Below are 16655 nucleotides of genomic sequence, written 5' to 3' on the forward strand. Positions count from 1 at the left end.
GGGTATCTTCAACCCAGTCAAACTGAACTGATTGTCTTTGCCATTTATCTCTTTTGGGGGTCGCAAAACCAGATGTTGTCAAGTGGACCAATTCAATTGAAGAGCGGCCTCCCTTCTGAGACATCCCAAACGTTATTGACCGTTTGACCCAGTGCGGATGTTCTCTCTGCCTTTGTTACCTGAGCCAAGCCCTCTGTTACCTGAGCTGAGCCCGATGTAAACTCACACTTGTGGAAGAAATCCGAGAGTCGGAACACATGACCACGCCCCACCCCCCAAGTTGCCCACTCAGTCCTCCGACCTGCAGCGCAATGCAGCGGGATGGCCGGCAGTTCGTCCAGCCTGCGAGACCAAGCACGAACTGCGTGTGGATCTCTCTGGTTGCAGGTGAGTGTGACGTCAGTGCTGTGACACAAACCTGCACATACTGTGATGGCACGCAGCTGACTCGGCGCCTCGCCCCCAAAACACGGTGTTGTGGCGTCATGATCGACAAGCTGATGTTTGCTGACACTCGGTGTGACAAGTTGTGAAGAATTGTCGAATTTGTTGAAGAAAAAGCAGCCGCAAGCTATCCGAAGGTTATGTGAGGAGTCAAATCATAAACCAACACCGAAAGGCGAAAAACGGTCGCACAACCACGCACTTTTTATGCTGATATGAAAACTATGCGTGGAATTATCAACGATGACGTGCGGTGAGGTAAAATAGCTTCCAATGCGCAGCGCAAGTCTTTCCGACGATACAACTTACTATCTCTAATGTACGACTGACTGAGACATTTACCTAACTTCTGAATTTGATAAAAATGTAACAAAATTCGCAGAACGTTTAGAACCATTTTTAGCAACGGCGAGCTCTAACTAAGTCCGTGAGAATTAGGCGATTTTATTTCCTTGCTGATTTCTTGAGAAGCGCGAAGTCGGCTGAGTTCCCAGGAACTCTGAAGGCAGCACAGATCGCTCCGTTCGCTGATAGGTTGCAGTCTGCACGGAAGCGCCGGTCGCCGCGGTAACGAGTCTTCGTGAGGACTTGTTCAATCTCACTTTCGGACCGCCGCCGACGTTAAACCCAGCTAATGTGCTAACATGCTAACGCGCGCTGATGACTTGACGGGCTGACGAAAGATTGAAAATTGCCGTGATAAGCGACCGAAAGTTTGCCCGAGAGAAGCGCGTGCGTGATGGGAAGTTGAGGACAGAGATGACAACTTGTTGACGGAGCGGCTAGCTTCGCTGTTAGCCTGCAAGTCGACAAGTTGAGCGTCCAGCATTTGACGGACCCACATGACCTACACCACCCACAGCCCGGTTCTGTCCGCCTTGTTCGGCGTGACGGACGCCGATGCCAAACCACCGGGAGTCGCAGAGTTGATCAAAGGTGAAACATATACACGTACTTATTAAAATACAAGTAGAAACTTGCAAGACGGTTTACCATCGTCACTCAGACGGAAATATTGACTCGCGAACCAGTTGAGTGAACTTTTTCGACAGGTTCTACGAAATATGCGCACTCTGAATGAAAGGTCTTGTGACTTTTGTGACAAAGAAATGTAGATGATCAATTTGCTCTATCGCTTAGGCCAGCGGTGTCAAATTCTTTTGAGTTCCAGGGCCAACCTCACCCCCAATTTGATCCCAAGTGTATATTTCTTTGTATTGAAAATTTGGGGGGCCAGAAATTACAAGAAATATGCGAAAATATTCACATTTCTTCTTGTTGCAAGTCAGAGTCTTTTGGGCACCACCAAATCTGACATTGCGGCTGTTGGTCCCAATAGTGTGGTGCCCTCTCCGGGTCGTGCATGTCACCCTGCAGCCAAGTCGAGGCACTCAAGTACGTTGGGATTGTGTTGACGAGTGAGACGAGGCAGACAGGCCAATCATACCAGCGAGGCTGCGTGAGGAGCCTCGATTTAGCGGTCGATTGGCGTTCCCACCCTTCCCCTCGTTGACAAGACGAGCCCGAATGTGTTCCCTCCAGAGGATTGTCTCACCCCCCCAAAAACGAATTGAGAAGCTCAATCGATGTCCCGCCGACAGATGAGGTGGATCGGGCCTCCCAGCAGATCGTTGCCATAGTAACCGCACGTGCGAGCGCTACACTTTTGTCAATCTTAATTTCTGGCAAACGGGGAGTCGGGAATATGGAAGGACTGCCTTGGCGGTCATTGCCGACTCCCTGATCGCGCGCTTGAGGAACTATCCAGGTGGGCGAGTCAAAGCATGCAGTCCTGATCCCGTGTGCATGCCTCGCAGAGTGGCAACTCATCCCGATACTTGCGTCTTGTGTGCCAGAGCGTCTGTATTTCGCCACGCTACGAAGCAAACCCAAAAGCACGGCCAACACGCACTACTTCTGCACAGATGAGGAGTTTGTCTACGAAAAGTGAGTAGCGGCCTCCCGGCGGCCTCCCGGCAGGCTTCTCATTTGCTTCCTGTACTCTGTCTGGACAGTTTTTATGCAGACTTTGGTCCCCTCAACTTGGCCATGTTGTACCGGTATTGCTGCAAGCTCAACAAGAAGCTCAAGGTGAGTTGCCGCTGCCACCGCCCTCCATTGGAATGTCCACCGGCCACCTGCGCGCCTTCACAGTCTCTCTGTGTCACACGCTAGATAGGTTGGCTGGGCCGAGAAAAAAACAATGTTGCTTCATATGTGATCTTGATTGTCAAGGCGCGGCGCAGACTCTTCCACTCAAAATGAAGCATACATAAGTGTGCAGCGGTCTCCATTCTTGAGTGACCTGCGCTACGCCACCATTTTTTGGTTTGGTTCAGCGGCACAGAGTTGCTTTTGGGCAAAACAAAGCAACCACAAGTGCAATAGTTAAATTTTGTCTGGTGGCAAAAAAAAACTGATTTGAGGGAGGTGTCGCCTGACTGTTTTTGAAAGCGCTGCTTGTTTTGCCGGCTGAGGTTTGGGTGTGCGTGTGTGCGCGCAGTCCTTCACGCTGAGCCGTAAGCGAATCGTTCACTACAGTAGCTTTGACCAGAGGAAACGCTCCAACGCTGCCGTGCTCATCGGCGCTTATGCGGTGAGACCCCAACGAACAAACGCACGCACGTGTGTACAAGCTGACTCCCATCTTGACCTTGATTGTGTATCTGTGTGGTTCAGGTGATCTACTTGAAGAAAACTCCGGAAGAGGCTTACAGAGCTTTGGTGTCGGGATCCAACGCCGCCTACCTGCCCTTCAGGTCCACACAAAGCCTTCTTAGGGTCTTAATTACATCTGCGTGTGTCTGCATGTGCGCGTCAGGGATAAAGGCCGCACGTGCGCATCGAGGGTTAAGCAGCTGTTGGACTGTGTCGGCCCCAAAGGCCCTGCCCACTGAAGTCTTCAACAGACTTTGTGACGAATGTAAATCGTCTGAGTGGTTTTGCACATCCCGTTTTTTTCTTCTCAATGTGCTTGATGCCGTGTGTGCGTAGGGATGTGTTGTTTGGGAAATGAATGGAAATCGTCCGAGTGTTTTTGCACATGCCATTTTCTTCTCGATGTGCGTAGGGACGCGTCGTTTGGGAAATGCACCTTCAACTTGAGCGTTCTGGACTGTTTGCTGGGCATCCGCAAGGTGAGTCTCAATCGCAAGCGCCTGTGCCAACGTGTCGTTTCCAAGCAACTGCTGGCATGTGGCCTTGATGTTGTTTTGTCTGTGCTTTAAGGCTCTCCAACATGGGTTCTTTGACTTTGAGACCTTCGATGTGGACGAATACGAGCATTACGAGGTAGGAGGCAGCCATCCCGTTCTGCTCTCTCTGATCCTCCTCCTCGTTGACTGTACCAATGCTCAGCGCGTGGAGAACGGAGACCTGAACTGGATTGTTCCTGGAAAACTTCTGGCCTTCAGTGGACCACATGCCAAAAGCAAAATGGAGAACGGTGAGTGTTGTGGCCACCTCCCCAAAAGGGATGCGCGGCGTTGCCACCGTTGATGGACTGGGTCCGTAACCTGCAGGCTACCCCCTCCACGCGCCTGAGTCATACTTCCCGTACTTCCGGTCGCGTGGTGTGGTGGCGGTGGTGCGTCTGAACAAGAAGATCTATGAGGCGGCCCGCTTCACCGATGGCGGCTTCCGCCACTGGGACCTGTTCTTCCTGGATGGGAGCACGCCTGGTGATGACATCACGCGGCGCTTCCTCGCGTTGTGCGACGCCACGCCCGGTGCACTGGCTGTGCATTGCAAAGGTGAGTGACTGCATGCGCACGTGCGTGGCCCGCTTGGCCCTCCCACTCTCATGCGCTGGCGCCGCCCGCAGCCGGCCTGGGCAGGACGGGCACGCTGATCGGCTGCTACCTGATGAAGCACTACCGCTTCAGCGCCGCCGAAGCCATCGCTTGGATCCGCATCTGCAGGCCCGGCTCCGTCATTGGACCTCAGCAGCACTTCCTGGAAGAGTGAGCCAGAAGAAGGGACGGGGACGATTCTCACCGTTGCGTACCATTCGCTTCCCTTGTGACCAAGACTTGTATTTGTGGGCAGGAAGCAGGCGTGGCTTTGGTTGCTAGGAAACCACCATCGCATCACTAAGGCCGCTGAGGACGAGGACCACCTCGGCGACCTGGCATCCGGGGTGAAGGTCCTGGCCTTAAACGACGTTGAGCAACTTTCCCTCGCCGAGGACTGTCTGCGCCAGGTACACAAAGGTGCACGCCAACACACGCACACAGATACATGCCTTTGTGTTGTGTCGCCGCAGGGCGACGCCAGTGAGCGGTCGCCTCCGACTCAGGGAGACAAACTGCGAGCTCTTAAAGGTCGCCGCCTCTTCCGGCCCGCCGCCGCCGCCTCTTCTTCGGCTTTGAGGTATGAGTGGCTCCATCCCTCCACTCCCCTCACCCACCCGTCAGTCAAAAGTTCCATGAGCTCTGAATGACATCCAGATGGGTCGCTTTGCCTTGCAGGGTAGAGCAGCGTGGCGGCACGCCCACAAGGCCTATCAGGTCAGCGCACGCCACAAACACATGCCCAGACAGGACGGGCGCATGACGAAAATAGCGACAATGTGACGACCGAGACGGACGTTCCAAAGGCTTACTCGCTGATACAAGTGGCGTTTAAATAAGTCTGAACGCAATGTTGGATCATTGCAATGGAGGACTCTTTTGACTATTTTCTTCCGACAAAAGGCACAAGAGTCACTCTGCATCACAGAACCAAAGTTGAAAATAAGGTCCGTTTGCAAAAAAGTGCCATATTATCCCGAAAACTCGCCCTGTTTTTAGCCTTTGTCCCAAATAAGTGGTTAGCAAATAAACGTCTTAAAAATACATCAATAATTAGCATGACAAGAACCCTTATAGCAAGTTGAGCGCATCAGCCTTCAGTCAGCCATGTTTGCTTTTTGACTTCCCCCATCATTTAAAGGCCACAAGACTTGTACCGCGATCGTCAGCCTTTGCAGGCCCCCCATATCTGCTTCCGATACTCACCTGTGCTTGGCAACGACCAAGACACTGACCATGACAAAATTCTGCCTGAAAAATGCCACAAAGAATTTCCAATGGTGTCTCGTTGTCAGACTGCGGGTGGGTGCTGAAGGCGGCACCGCCCCCTCACTGCTAAAGTCCTTCAAGTCGTCGGCGTCCTCTGCGAGGATCGCTCGCAGCTCCTCTTCATCGACGAGCGGCTTGAGGTCAGACGCTTCCCTTGCTCCTTCTTCCTTTCGTCTCGCTCAGCTTATTGGCCGTTGTCATTGTCTTGATGTGTGGGCGCGGGCGTGTGCGCGTGCGCGTGTGCGCCTGCTCTCGAATGGCCAGCTCGCTCGGCGACATACACGCCGCGCACACGCCCTTGTCTTTGCTCCCGCGTGGGTACGCTAGCTCGTTGATGCCAGGACGCCATCTGAGCCGCTCCTTTCCTGTAAGTCCGCTGGCCCTGCCCCTCTGTGCGGATTGCTTTGCTGTGACATTACCAGGAACACGCTCGTTTCCTTACTTTCCGAGCGCATCTCTGTGTGTTTGCCGTGGATGCGTTTTGACGTGTGGTGTGTGTAACCCCAAATGCTATCGTGTGACCTGCCCACAAAAAGTGTAGTGAAAAGTGTGATCACATCGTCATCATGAGGAACCGGCGGCGCGTGTCACGTGAATGTTGGCAACAAGCTCGTGAGCAACTCTGAGTTTTTTGGTTTTTTTCCCCTTCAGTCGCTTCAGTCTGACTGCATCAACTTCTAGAAGGTCCCATGTCCCCTGAATGCAGCGCATGCATTCCAGGACGTCCAAGGTGTGTCTCGGGAAGCAAAGAAGGAAAGTTTCAATCAAGACGTCGTGATCAGCTGGGGGGACAGCCGTTCTGTTGTCACGGTTACCACCTTCAGCTTCCTCATTTTTTCAATGACGTCACCTCGCAAAGGCCTGATGAGGTGCAACCTATGACCTGACCTTTTGTGAGAAGATAAGTGACTCACACCGGAAGGGTGTAAGCGCAGCACTAGCCGATAGCCCCAGGCCGGAGTCTGGTTTTAATGTTGAATTTGAATGTTGTTGTTTTTTTAATGTCACTTTCTCCTGACTTTGATGAAGGCGATTGGTCATCTGTGGACCTGTGACCAATCACACCATCACTCCAGTCCTCTACCTCTTCCGTTGGTTTTGTTATAGCAAGGAATTTTAAAGTAAGACTCGTGGGAACCAAGTCCCTGTCTTGCTCTAAATTTGATAGTCTCGACTTTGAAGTTTGTTCACTGGTAAAAGGAAGCACGGAAGCGATTTCCCAAAAGAAGAGCAAGCACTGTTGTGATGAGAGCAGCATTTGCTTTTATTTTGAAGGGGAGCTCCCCGTTGATGTTTGATTATTTGGGAAAGACATCTATTTTCTTGTAAGTCCTTCAAGCAGAAGGAAATAAATTATTTTTCTTGATGTCTTTTCTGCTCTTAGCGGTCACATTCTGTGACACAATATGTTGTCGTCGTACCAAAGTCAATCGCAAGTTGTCGTGTCATCTGCAGCCCGCTGATGAGTCTGTATTGTCTTGAGTCAAGACGAGTGATGAGCGGAAGCGCGCAGTTCCTGTGCCGGGCAGCAGGGGGAGCTCGCTCTTTGTCTTTCTCCGCTTGGGCTCCGCAGCTCTCGTCAAGACCAAGCCGCTCACATGCACGAAGACTGGCACAGAGCTCGGAGGTCTGCTCCGCCAAACTGCGTCCGTCCGTGATGACCGCCAGGCTTCGTCTCGTCTGCCTGTTGCTCTCAGGTGACCCTTTCTACCTTTGCTGCTGAGGTTCAGGGTTCCGACTAGAGCAGGGGTCTCGCACTCCAGTTCTCGGGGGCCGCATTCCTACATGTTTTCCAAGTTTCCCTCGTTAAACACACCTGATTCAAATGATCAGTTCATCCTCACGTTCTGCAGGAGCCTGATAATTGAATCAGGTGTTTAACGAGGGAAACTTGGAAAACATGTAGGAATGCGGCCCCCGAGGACTGGAGTTTTGAGACCCCTGGACTAGAGCTTACTTTTTGCTTCCTCCTGTGTGTATTCATATCAAGCGTAGCGTTGAAACAGTCAGGAATGAGTGCATGATTCACAATCGAACACACCTGATTTTGTTGGATGACGATGCATAGACTGAAAACATTGGCCGAAAAGACTCCCGAATCACAGCATTTTTAGATTTCATTGCTTAGACCTGCAATCAAACCCACGGCCCGGGGGCCATTTGCGGGCTGCAGGATGACATATTGCGGCCACCTACTTGACGTGAGAGTTGGGGCCATTAGAGGCAGTTGCTTTGGTGCTGTCCCGACTGTCCGTGTCTGCTTCAAGTCCCTGAGCTGGCTTGCGCCAAGGCCTGCTCTGTGAGTAACCAAGCGCAGGCTTCCCCCCGCTGGACGTTGTCCTCGAGAGAGCGGTGTCTTCCGATTGCTCAATGTGACGGTGCGCAATTCGGGCCTCTACCGGGTCAACGCCAGCAACCCCTCCAGCTGCAGGGACAGAATCCGATTGGAGAAACTCTCCTTTAGCGCGAAGCGGCGCTACTCCAAAGTTTGCAAAAACGTCGTTGCACTTGAAGTAGGGCCATTACCATTGCTTGCTGCCCACCAAGGGCATCAAAAATGGTTGAAGCTCCCAAAGCCAGAAAGGCACTCATTGTCGACCGTATGTGCTGCTGTGGTGGGCGGCGGCTGCGGTGCAGGTGTGCTGGCGTGGCACCGCTGCGGGGTGTCTCTGCGGGTGGATCTTTCTCCCAGCGGGCCGCTCTTCAAACTGGGCGAGCGGCAACAGCTGGCATGCTCCGTCGACGACTGCCCCGTCACGCCCGTCATTTCGTGGACGCCGCTCGACGACCGACCACTCAATGCCCGTGTCCGGACGCGGGACAACCTGTCACTGCTCACCTTTGAACCCGTGGATATGGAGCACGAAGGTCCCCTGCTGTGTAAAGTCACCTGCGGGGAGCAGCACAAACAGGCCAAAACACACATCAGACTTTACGGTCAGCTCAAGCACACGCGTGACATCCATCTAGCCTGACACGCATGGAGCTAGAAGGATTGATTGATTAGCCAACATCAGTCATGTCAACGCTTTTGTCTTTCAGCCTTCCCGTCAGACCCGGAGATCCGAGGTCATGACCCCGTCCGCGCTGGGGAGGAATCCACGCTGACGTGTCAACTGCGTGACCTTTACCCTGCCGAGAGGCTGACTCTAGATTGGCTGAGGGGAGGTCAGGTCGTGCGCAGCGTGCCGGGAGAGGCCGGGGCCACCTCCGTCCAATCGGCTTACACCTTCACGCCTCAGAGGGCGGAGTCTGGCGAGAACCTCACCTGCAGAGCCACCCTTGACCTGCACGACCTGCCCCCCCCGGAACGCACCCGGCAGACTGTCACTCGCCTCCACGTGACATGTAAGCACGTGTGTGATGCCATGTTGCCCTGCCAGTTGGCGTTGCTATGGCAGCGATGATTACAATGATGATGGCAGCGTGCTTCCCTACAGTCGCTCCGGTAGTGACGGTGCTGTCGGACCCCGGCACGGTGTCGTCAGGGTCCGTCCTGATCCTGAGCTGTTCGGCGTCCGGCAACCCAGCCCCCGTCCTCATGTGGACCTTCAGGCCCGAGGATGGCGGGCCGTTGGAGGTCAAAGGTCACAGTGAGACGCTTGTGCTGGCCGCGCAGGCGGGAGAGTTTCGCTGCGAGGCCCGCAACCACGAGGGAAAAGACAGCAAGGCTGTCCGCGTGCGCATCAACGGTGAGAGGCTACCGTGTACGTGCTCGTGCACAGCTCGCAAGAGGTCATGGGTCAGCAGGCGTGACTGCGCTTTTGGGCTGCCTGCAGCTTCACCCAGCAACACCTCCATGTTTGTGAGTCCGGGTCGGGAGCTTATGGAGGGCCAGCGTGTCACCTTTACCTGTCGCTCCCATGGAGCACCGCCCCCCGTCCTGGTGCTGAGTAGGGAGGGGGTGGAGCTTTGGAGGTCTGACTCCACCCCCTGGCTAACTTTTAGCCTGTCCGTGCGGCCCGATGACGCTGGCCAGTACAGATGCGACGCCAGCAACCCCTTGGGAACGCAACGCGTCACACAAAATGTCACGGTGGCGGGTAAGAACCGCAAGCATACACGCTAGCGCCACACAATCAGGTGACGACGACATGCAAACAACACTCGAGACGCCCACGCCAACAAATCAGCCATGCAACCGCGACCAGCTCATTTGATGCCATCTTTGACAGTAGACATTTGTGTTCTCTTGTGAAATATGGCATATGAGTTGAATGGTTCTTGGTTGCAAGCTGACCAGTCCTTTTCGCTTCGTTGCTGTTGATTTGCATTTCTTTCATCATGATGCAAAAGAGTCGTCAGAGAAAGCACACGTTGCAAAAGACTCAAGGCGGTGGCCATTTTGGCCAGCTTTAGGGATGCAATCCGAATCTTGTCACACTAACAAGGTCCTGTGCACATGTTTGCCAAAGCTCCTCCCAGGAACACGACGGTGGTGGTCGCGCCATCGGCGGCAGTGTCAGCGGGCCAGAACGTTACAGTGTCCTGCCAAAGCGCAGGCTTCCCCCCGCCGGACGTTGTCCTCGAGAGAGCAGCCGACGGGACGCAGCGCCGCTCCGCCGACGGCGTCTTCCGATTGCTCAATGTGACGGTGCGCGATTCGGGCCTCTACCGGGTCAACGCCAGCAACCCCTTGGGCCACCAAGTCCGAGTGTTCCGCCTCACCGTGACAGGTGCTGCTTTGGCTGCCCTAAGCTTTCACGGTGGCGTTTTCTGTCGGCCCAACTTCTACTCGGGTCTTTGTGTTGCAGAGCCCGGTGCTAGGACTCTGCCCGCTCTCGCCGCCATCCTGGTGCCCGTTGCCGCCGCACTGGTCCTGGACCACCTCAGAAGGTCCAAAAAGAAAGGGTCCTACCGGCTGACGTCCTCCACCCCTGCGCCTGAACAGCACCCTTTCAGCGCTTGAACGCCGCAGCCTGCAAAAACCCCCGACCCCACCCACCTGAAGTGGCCCCTCGCCATTGACCATGTTTGCCACTGGTGACTTGTTAAATGAGGTTGCAGAACCGTCGCTCGCTCGACAATGCTTGCATTGGAGCTCATCAACTTGGAATAAAGAAACGGCCGGCAGTCAAGGCAGCCGGCTCTCCGCCCAACTTGTCGTGTAAGGCTGCGTTTGCTGGCAACCGGCCAAAGAGCCCCTGAATGGGGTCTGCGCTCATTGGTCGCCCGAGCGGGCCAAGTTTGCGTCCCGGTTCACAGCCTGTGCGCGAGCTGGGCCTTGGTGTTTCCCAGGCGACAGAAAGCCTCGTTAGGGAGCTGCTTGGGATTCACGCAGAGACCTCTGCAAAAGTTGTAAATGTTGGGTTTGCGGTGTTTTTCCACCTGCGACCTGTGACCCTCTTGCAGGCCACAAACAATGATTGTGCTGCATGTCAGCGTTTCAATGTCCCTCCTGATGCATCCTGCTTGCCCGCTTGCAAGAGCAAACATCAAACTTAAATTTGGCTGAATAAGATAATCTTTTGATCTTGGAAGACGTGAGCACGTCCTCCTCGTTTGGGTTTGAAGCTGTATTGAGGCGTTGAGCAAGATGAGTTTTGGCTTCCATCCCATTCCACGCCGACCGAGGAGATTTGATGAGTCAGCAGTACGGAGGTGGCCAAAGTTGAGCGAAGTGGCGGGACATCGCCCAGTTTCATGGTTGCTTCATCACTTGAAGCCGCACGCACGCAAATGCATCCGTGGCAATCACTTCTCAACATCGATCGCGCCCGTCCGTCAGTCTTTTCTAAGATAATAAACGATGCAATAAGGCTGTCAGCCACACGCGCGCGGGTTTACACAAACACCGGAAGAGCACAACAATGCAGTCGTGCTTGCAGGCATTATTCCAGATTTTCTTTTTCTCTTCCTGGCCAGGGCTGGACGGTCTTGACTGGGGCTTCACAAATTACAGGCGCACAAAGTCACAGGCTAGTGTTGGCTCGTGAGTGAACGATTCGTTCAGAAAGAACGACTCCTTTCAGTGAACGAATCACTTCCTAAAGTGATTCGTTCTTGTTTTCCTTTCATATATAACTTCAACCAGTAGATGTCAGTAATGCCCATTGAAGCTCACTGAGTGAATCACTCACTGAGTGAATCACTCACTGAGTGAATCACTCACTGAGTGAATCACTCACTGAGTGAATCACTCACTGAGTGAATCACTCACTGAGTGAATCACTCACTGAGTGAATCACTCACTGAGTGAATCACTCACTGAGTGAATCACTCACTGAGTGAATCACTCACTGAGTGAATCACTCACTGAGTGAATCACATTTCCAGTTCACCGCGAGAACGGATCAGTGAGGGAATGAATCCTGGCTTTCCCGTTCGCGAACGAGTCAATGAGTGAAATGCCTTCTTGTGCATCAACGGATCAGTCAGTGAATACCGTGTTTCCCATGCATAATGCGCAAAATTTAACTAATTTATTGTCCTAAAATCTGGGGTGCGCATTATGCATGGGTACATCAATTTTTGAAGAAAATCTCCCCCGAAATAAAACTTGAAATCACACCTTTCTTCTTGTTTGTTGTCAATCGCGCATCGTATTCAGCCATCCTGCCCAACACAGTCAGTAAAATTCATAATTGACGACACATCGTTTGATGCGATGGTGCAATCCTTGATGGTGTGTTATTGTCAAATATTGTTTGTTTTTTAATCTCCATCGCAACCCGGATATCATACGGAGGCCGCCATTACAGACGCGCAGAACGGATGCGCAAGACACGTCAGCTATATAAAGAGCGGGAGTTCAGTTCTAAATGCGTATTACAGGTAATATTTTATTTCACAACGCTTTGCCTTGTTCCTTTCTCTGCTGTTCACTTCAAACACGCTCCATACGAACACAATGCTTGCTCGATCACCTGCTCGTTTGCTGTCACAATGTACCCTGCACAAATCCGAAACATTTCTTCGCTCTCGAGTTTGCTAGCGCATGCGCAGTGATACTGACCGGCAGAATAACATCCGGTTGTTCCCAAAGATAATCTTTTTTCTGAAATAATTTTACGTTTACGGACTTAAGTAAGAGTCAAAATTTGGGTGCGTATTATACATGGGTACAGACTTTTTTCCAGCATCGACATGCCATTTTTAGGGTGCGTATTATGCACGGGGGTGCATTATGCATGGAAAACACGGTATGTTGCGTCTCCTGGCGTGTACTATGGAAGCCAGAATGTAGATTTACGATTTACTTATAGTAGGTAACGTGTATGCATATATATGCCTAAATGTTGTTATCCAATATATCTACTGCAGTTCCGTACTTTTATTATTATTATTATAAACATTTATGTTATAACTTGTCTGGTGTTTTATTTCTTGTTTTTATATTCGCCATTCAGAACATAAAAATCTGACATTTGGTTAACTGCTTTATATGACTATGTATGTGTTTTACGTTGTTATATGAGTTGGTGTCCCCAAAATTAACAAATGTCGGCATAACGTTTTTTGTTTTTAAACCTTTTATTCAAACATAAACACATTCGGTATAATAACACCATCAACTACTAGCCAACAAATACAAACTTAAAATATCAATGTCGGCATAACGTGTGTCGGCTGACAATAGCATAGCGGCAATGCTGTGTCACTCACTCGTGAATCTTCGCGAACGACCAATCAGCAGCGCCAGCGAGCGATAGATGGAGGAGGGACTTTACGAGTCAGTGACGTAATTTCCCGTTCATGAACGAGTCAGTGACGCAATTTCCCGTTCACGACCGGGTGAGAGACTGTTGCCAACGGATCAGTGTGTAAGTGTTGTATCATAGAGAGAAATGTGTTAATTATCCAAGCCAATTATTATATACCGTAATTTTCGGACTATAAGTCGCACCGGAGTATAAGTCGCACCAGCCATAAAATGCCCAAAAATGTGAAAAAAAACATATATAAGTCGCTCCGGAGTATAAGTCGCATTTTGGGGGGCAATTTATTCGACAAAATCCAACACCAAGAACAGACATGAACGAGCAACAACAGGCTAAACGATACGGTATGCTAACGTGACAAACACAAACGAGGAGCTGAGAACGGGCCTGACGTAACATTCAGTTATTTTAAAAAAACTATTACATAAATAACACATTTATAAAACCATCTGTGTCACTCCAATTCATTAAATCCATCGATCGTCCTTTGTCAACAATGCCGTGTGCCGCGCCGCAGTTCAAATTATTCCACAGGCCCATACAACGATATATAAACTACCGTTTTTTTCCGTGTATAATACGCCCCCATGTATAATACGCACCCTAACAATGGCATGTTGATGCTGGAAAAAAGCCTGTACCCATGTATAATACGCACCCAATTTTTTTTTTTTTTTTTAATTTATTTTTTTTTTTCTTTTTTTTTTTAAGTCCCAATGATCGTCACACACGCAGGGAGGCAATGGGTCCCATTTTTATAGTCTTTGGTATGGTCTTAACTAGGCTGGATGTATTTTTTTTGTTGGCGTTGATTTCTCCGACTGCCCATAAAGGCACCACCGCGATCAGATGAAAAGAGAGGAAAGTGACGTGCGGACATGTGAAAAAGGCGGCTCTGTATGGGAGAGACGTTGAAGAGGAATAATAACACCCTTGGAAACCAAAACTTGACCCTCGTCGTGACTCGGAGCCGCAACAAATGTTTCGGATTTGTGTAGGGTACATTGTGACAGCAAACGAGCAGGTGATCGAGCAAGCGTCTGATACGAGAGCATTGCGTTCGTATGGAGCGTGTTTGAAGTGAACAGCAGAGACGAAAGGAACAAGGCAAAGTGTTGTGAAATAAAATATTACCTGTAATACGCATTTTGTTATTTGCTGATTGTATTAAGCTATCACATTCATTGTCAGTCAAGAAGAGAAGAGGACTATTATCCCTTCTTTGACGAAATGACCAGAGCACAGTACAAACACACTATTGTTCTTTCGGTATTTATTCAACCCACATTCTTTCACAACATGACAAGAAGAGAACAATACATAAATCAATACTCGTACCAGTACCATGATTTTCTTAAAAAAAAAAAAAAAAAAAAAAAAAAAAGTTTTTTTAAAAATTTAAAAAAAATTGTACCCATGTATAATGCGCACCCCAGATTTTAGGACAATAAATTAGTTAAATTTTGCGTATTATACACGGAAAAAAACGGTATATTTTAAATAACTATCACATAAACAACAATATTATAAAACCATTTGTGTCACTCCAAATCATTAAATCCATCGATCAAATTTCTCGTCTTTTATCGATCGTCCTTTGTCAACAATGCCGTGTGCCGCGCCACAGATCAAATTATTCCACAGGCCCATACAACGATATATAAACTATATTTTAAATAACTATCACATAAACAACAATATTATCAAACCATTTGTGTCACTCCAAATCATTAAATCCATCGATCAAATTTCTCGTCCTTTATGTCATCCTGGTGACAGAGGACATGTCCAGAGGATATGGCGCTTTAAAGTGTTAATTACTTTATTTGATTTTTTCTCTCTATTTTTCATGTTTTGAATATGTTCAAGATAAAGATATCAAAGCATGTGAAGTGATCAACTATACTAAAAATAACATGTGAAGTGGTCAACTATACTTGTAAGTAAGTGATGTGTTAATGATCAAGTAAAAATTTGTGAAAAAAAACATATACCGTTTTTTCCCATGTATAATGCGCCCCCATGTATAATACGCACCCTAAAAATGGCATGTTGATGCTGGAAAAAAGCCTGTACCCATGTATAATATGCACCCAAATTTTGACTCCTACTTAAGTCCGTAAACGTAAAATTATTTCAGAAAAAAGATCATCTTTGGGAACAACCGGATGTTATTCTGCCGGTCAGTATCACTGCGCATGCGCTAGCAAACTCAATAGCAAAGAAATGTTTCGGATTTGTGTAGGGTACATTGTGACAGCAAACGAGCAGGTGATCGAGCAAGCGTCTGATACGAGAGCATTGTGTTCGTATGGAGTGTGTTTGAAGTGAACAGCAGAGAAGAAAGCACATCTGTAATGGCGGCCTCCGTATGATATCCGGATTATAAAAAAATAAATAAATTTAAAAAAAAAAAAAAAAAATTGTACCCATGTATAATGCGCACCCTAGATTTTAGGACAATAAATTAGTTAAATTACTATTACTACTAGTTAAAACTATGAAAAAAAACGCAACTTATAGTCCGAGAATTACGGTATAATAATTTGGGGGGGGGTTGTGTAGTTGTATTGTTTGATGTGTATGGGTTGTTTCCAATGGATGTAAAAAAAAAAGAAAGAAAACGTATCAGTGTGTGTGTGAGTGTGTGAGGGGGGGGTCGGGTTAGGGGGGATTCATTGAACGATTCGTTTGAACGAATCTTTTGAGTGAACTGATTCTAAAGATTCAGTTCACCTAAAACAGGGGTGGCCAACCAGTCAGAGACTAAGAGCCACATTTTTTACTGTGTCATCGCAAAGAGCCACATCATCTTCATCATGGTTTGTAAATTTTTGGAAAAAATGCATCTGCTTTTCTGCCTGACTTTTCAAAGTGACCAACCTGTGCTTGCGAAGTTCAGTCCCTTTTGGAAATTCCTGGTCGATATTAGGATGGACTGAGCTGAAGTGACGCTGAAGATTTGAAGCTTTGAAGCTTTGAAATGCGCTAATGATGCCTGACATATAAGGCAGAATGGTTTGCCATTACGTTCAACAAAAAAATATAAACTCTCCCACTCTGTTAAAAACGTCCTGTGTTCTTCATATTTTCGTTTGGCTGTGCTTTTTTCCCTGCCATTTTGAGAGCGAACTTGAAACAAATTATTTACAACTCAAATGATCGCGCGCATTTGTCATCATTTAGAGTACGTCATTCTTCTTCTTCTTTTCAACTCAAACCGATTCAACTGGTCAGCGCGCCACCTAGGGGGGGGATAAATGGCAGCGCCAGCCAAGCATTTTGACGCTTGTCATGTGAAATCTCCTGAAGAGCCGCACGAAACCAGCCAAAGAGCCGCATGCGGCTCGCGAGCCGCGGGTTGGTCACCACTGACCTAAAAGAACTGGAATGCACGGACGCGCTCGCGCGGGTCACGCGCTCTGCGGGCGGCTCCCTGTCAGTCCCAAAGCCGTCCTCACCGCCATCTGCCGTTCACATCAAGCGCTGC

General features: G+C 49.5%; 2 protein-coding genes across 8 annotated transcripts; both read left to right on the plus strand.

Annotated features, from left to right (window-relative positions):
* Positions 1 to 46: 46 nt before the first annotated feature.
* On the plus strand, positions 47 to 6870 carry cdc14ab (cell division cycle 14Ab). Of its 5 annotated transcripts, none has more exons than XM_037249421.1 (14): positions 47 to 387; positions 2301 to 2391; positions 2460 to 2535; positions 2948 to 3040; positions 3124 to 3203; positions 3515 to 3581; positions 3673 to 3735; positions 3802 to 3889; positions 3966 to 4196; positions 4268 to 4406; positions 4492 to 4815; positions 4914 to 4952; positions 5531 to 5644; positions 6156 to 6870. In XM_037249421.1, exons 1-14 carry the CDS (start codon positions 258 to 260, stop codon positions 6202 to 6204), a joined length of 1584 nt encoding a protein of 527 aa, XP_037105316.1. In that variant the 5' UTR covers positions 47 to 257; the 3' UTR covers positions 6205 to 6870. The 5 variants fall into 5 exon arrangements, with proteins under 5 accessions (XP_037105316.1, XP_037105315.1, XP_037105318.1 ...); XM_037249420.1 differs by lacking the exon at positions 47 to 387 and adding an exon at positions 429 to 1380 and having other exon boundaries at positions 2262 to 2391; XM_037249423.1 differs by lacking the exon at positions 47 to 387 and adding an exon at positions 429 to 1380.
* On the plus strand, positions 6866 to 10603 carry vcam1b (vascular cell adhesion molecule 1b). 3 transcript variants are annotated; one of them, XM_037249389.1, is made up of 7 exons: positions 6866 to 7201; positions 8142 to 8441; positions 8547 to 8852; positions 8930 to 9196; positions 9284 to 9547; positions 9920 to 10180; positions 10259 to 10603. In XM_037249389.1, exons 1-7 carry the CDS (start codon positions 6967 to 6969, stop codon positions 10411 to 10413), a joined length of 1788 nt encoding a protein of 595 aa, XP_037105284.1. In that variant the 5' UTR covers positions 6866 to 6966; the 3' UTR covers positions 10414 to 10603. The 3 variants fall into 3 exon arrangements, with proteins under 3 accessions (XP_037105284.1, XP_037105285.1, XP_037105286.1); XM_037249390.1 differs by having other exon boundaries at positions 8945 to 9196; XM_037249391.1 differs by lacking the exon at positions 8142 to 8441.
* Positions 10604 to 16655: the final 6052 nt, after the last annotated feature.

This window comes from Syngnathus acus, chromosome 4, assembly GCF_901709675.1.
Source record: "Syngnathus acus chromosome 4, fSynAcu1.2, whole genome shotgun sequence".
Lineage (NCBI taxonomy): Eukaryota > Metazoa > Chordata > Actinopteri > Syngnathiformes > Syngnathidae > Syngnathus > Syngnathus acus.

What these genes read in the sequence shown, in the direction of transcription:
- vcam1b (XM_037249389.1), top strand. Translation starts at nt 6,967, where the DNA reads ATGAGTCTGTATTGTCTTGAGTCAAGACGAGTGATGAGCGGAAGCGCG. An exon ending in AACACACATCAGACTTTACG is followed by an intron (nt 8,442 to 8,546) that starts GTCAGCTCAAGC and finishes TTTGTCTTTCAG; the next exon opens with CCTTCCCGTCAGACCCGGAG. An exon ending in CACTCGCCTCCACGTGACAT is followed by an intron (nt 8,853 to 8,929) that starts GTAAGCACGTGT and finishes TGATGATGGCAG; the next exon opens with CGTGCTTCCCTACAGTCGCT.
- cdc14ab (XM_037249420.1), top strand. Translation starts at nt 1,287, where the DNA reads ATGACCTACACCACCCACAGCCCGGTTCTGTCCGCCTTGTTCGGCGTG. An exon ending in GAGGAGTTTGTCTACGAAAA is followed by an intron (nt 2,392 to 2,459) that starts GTGAGTAGCGGC and finishes CTGTCTGGACAG; the next exon opens with TTTTTATGCAGACTTTGGTC. An exon ending in CAGCAGCACTTCCTGGAAGA is followed by an intron (nt 4,407 to 4,491) that starts GTGAGCCAGAAG and finishes ATTTGTGGGCAG; the next exon opens with GAAGCAGGCGTGGCTTTGGT.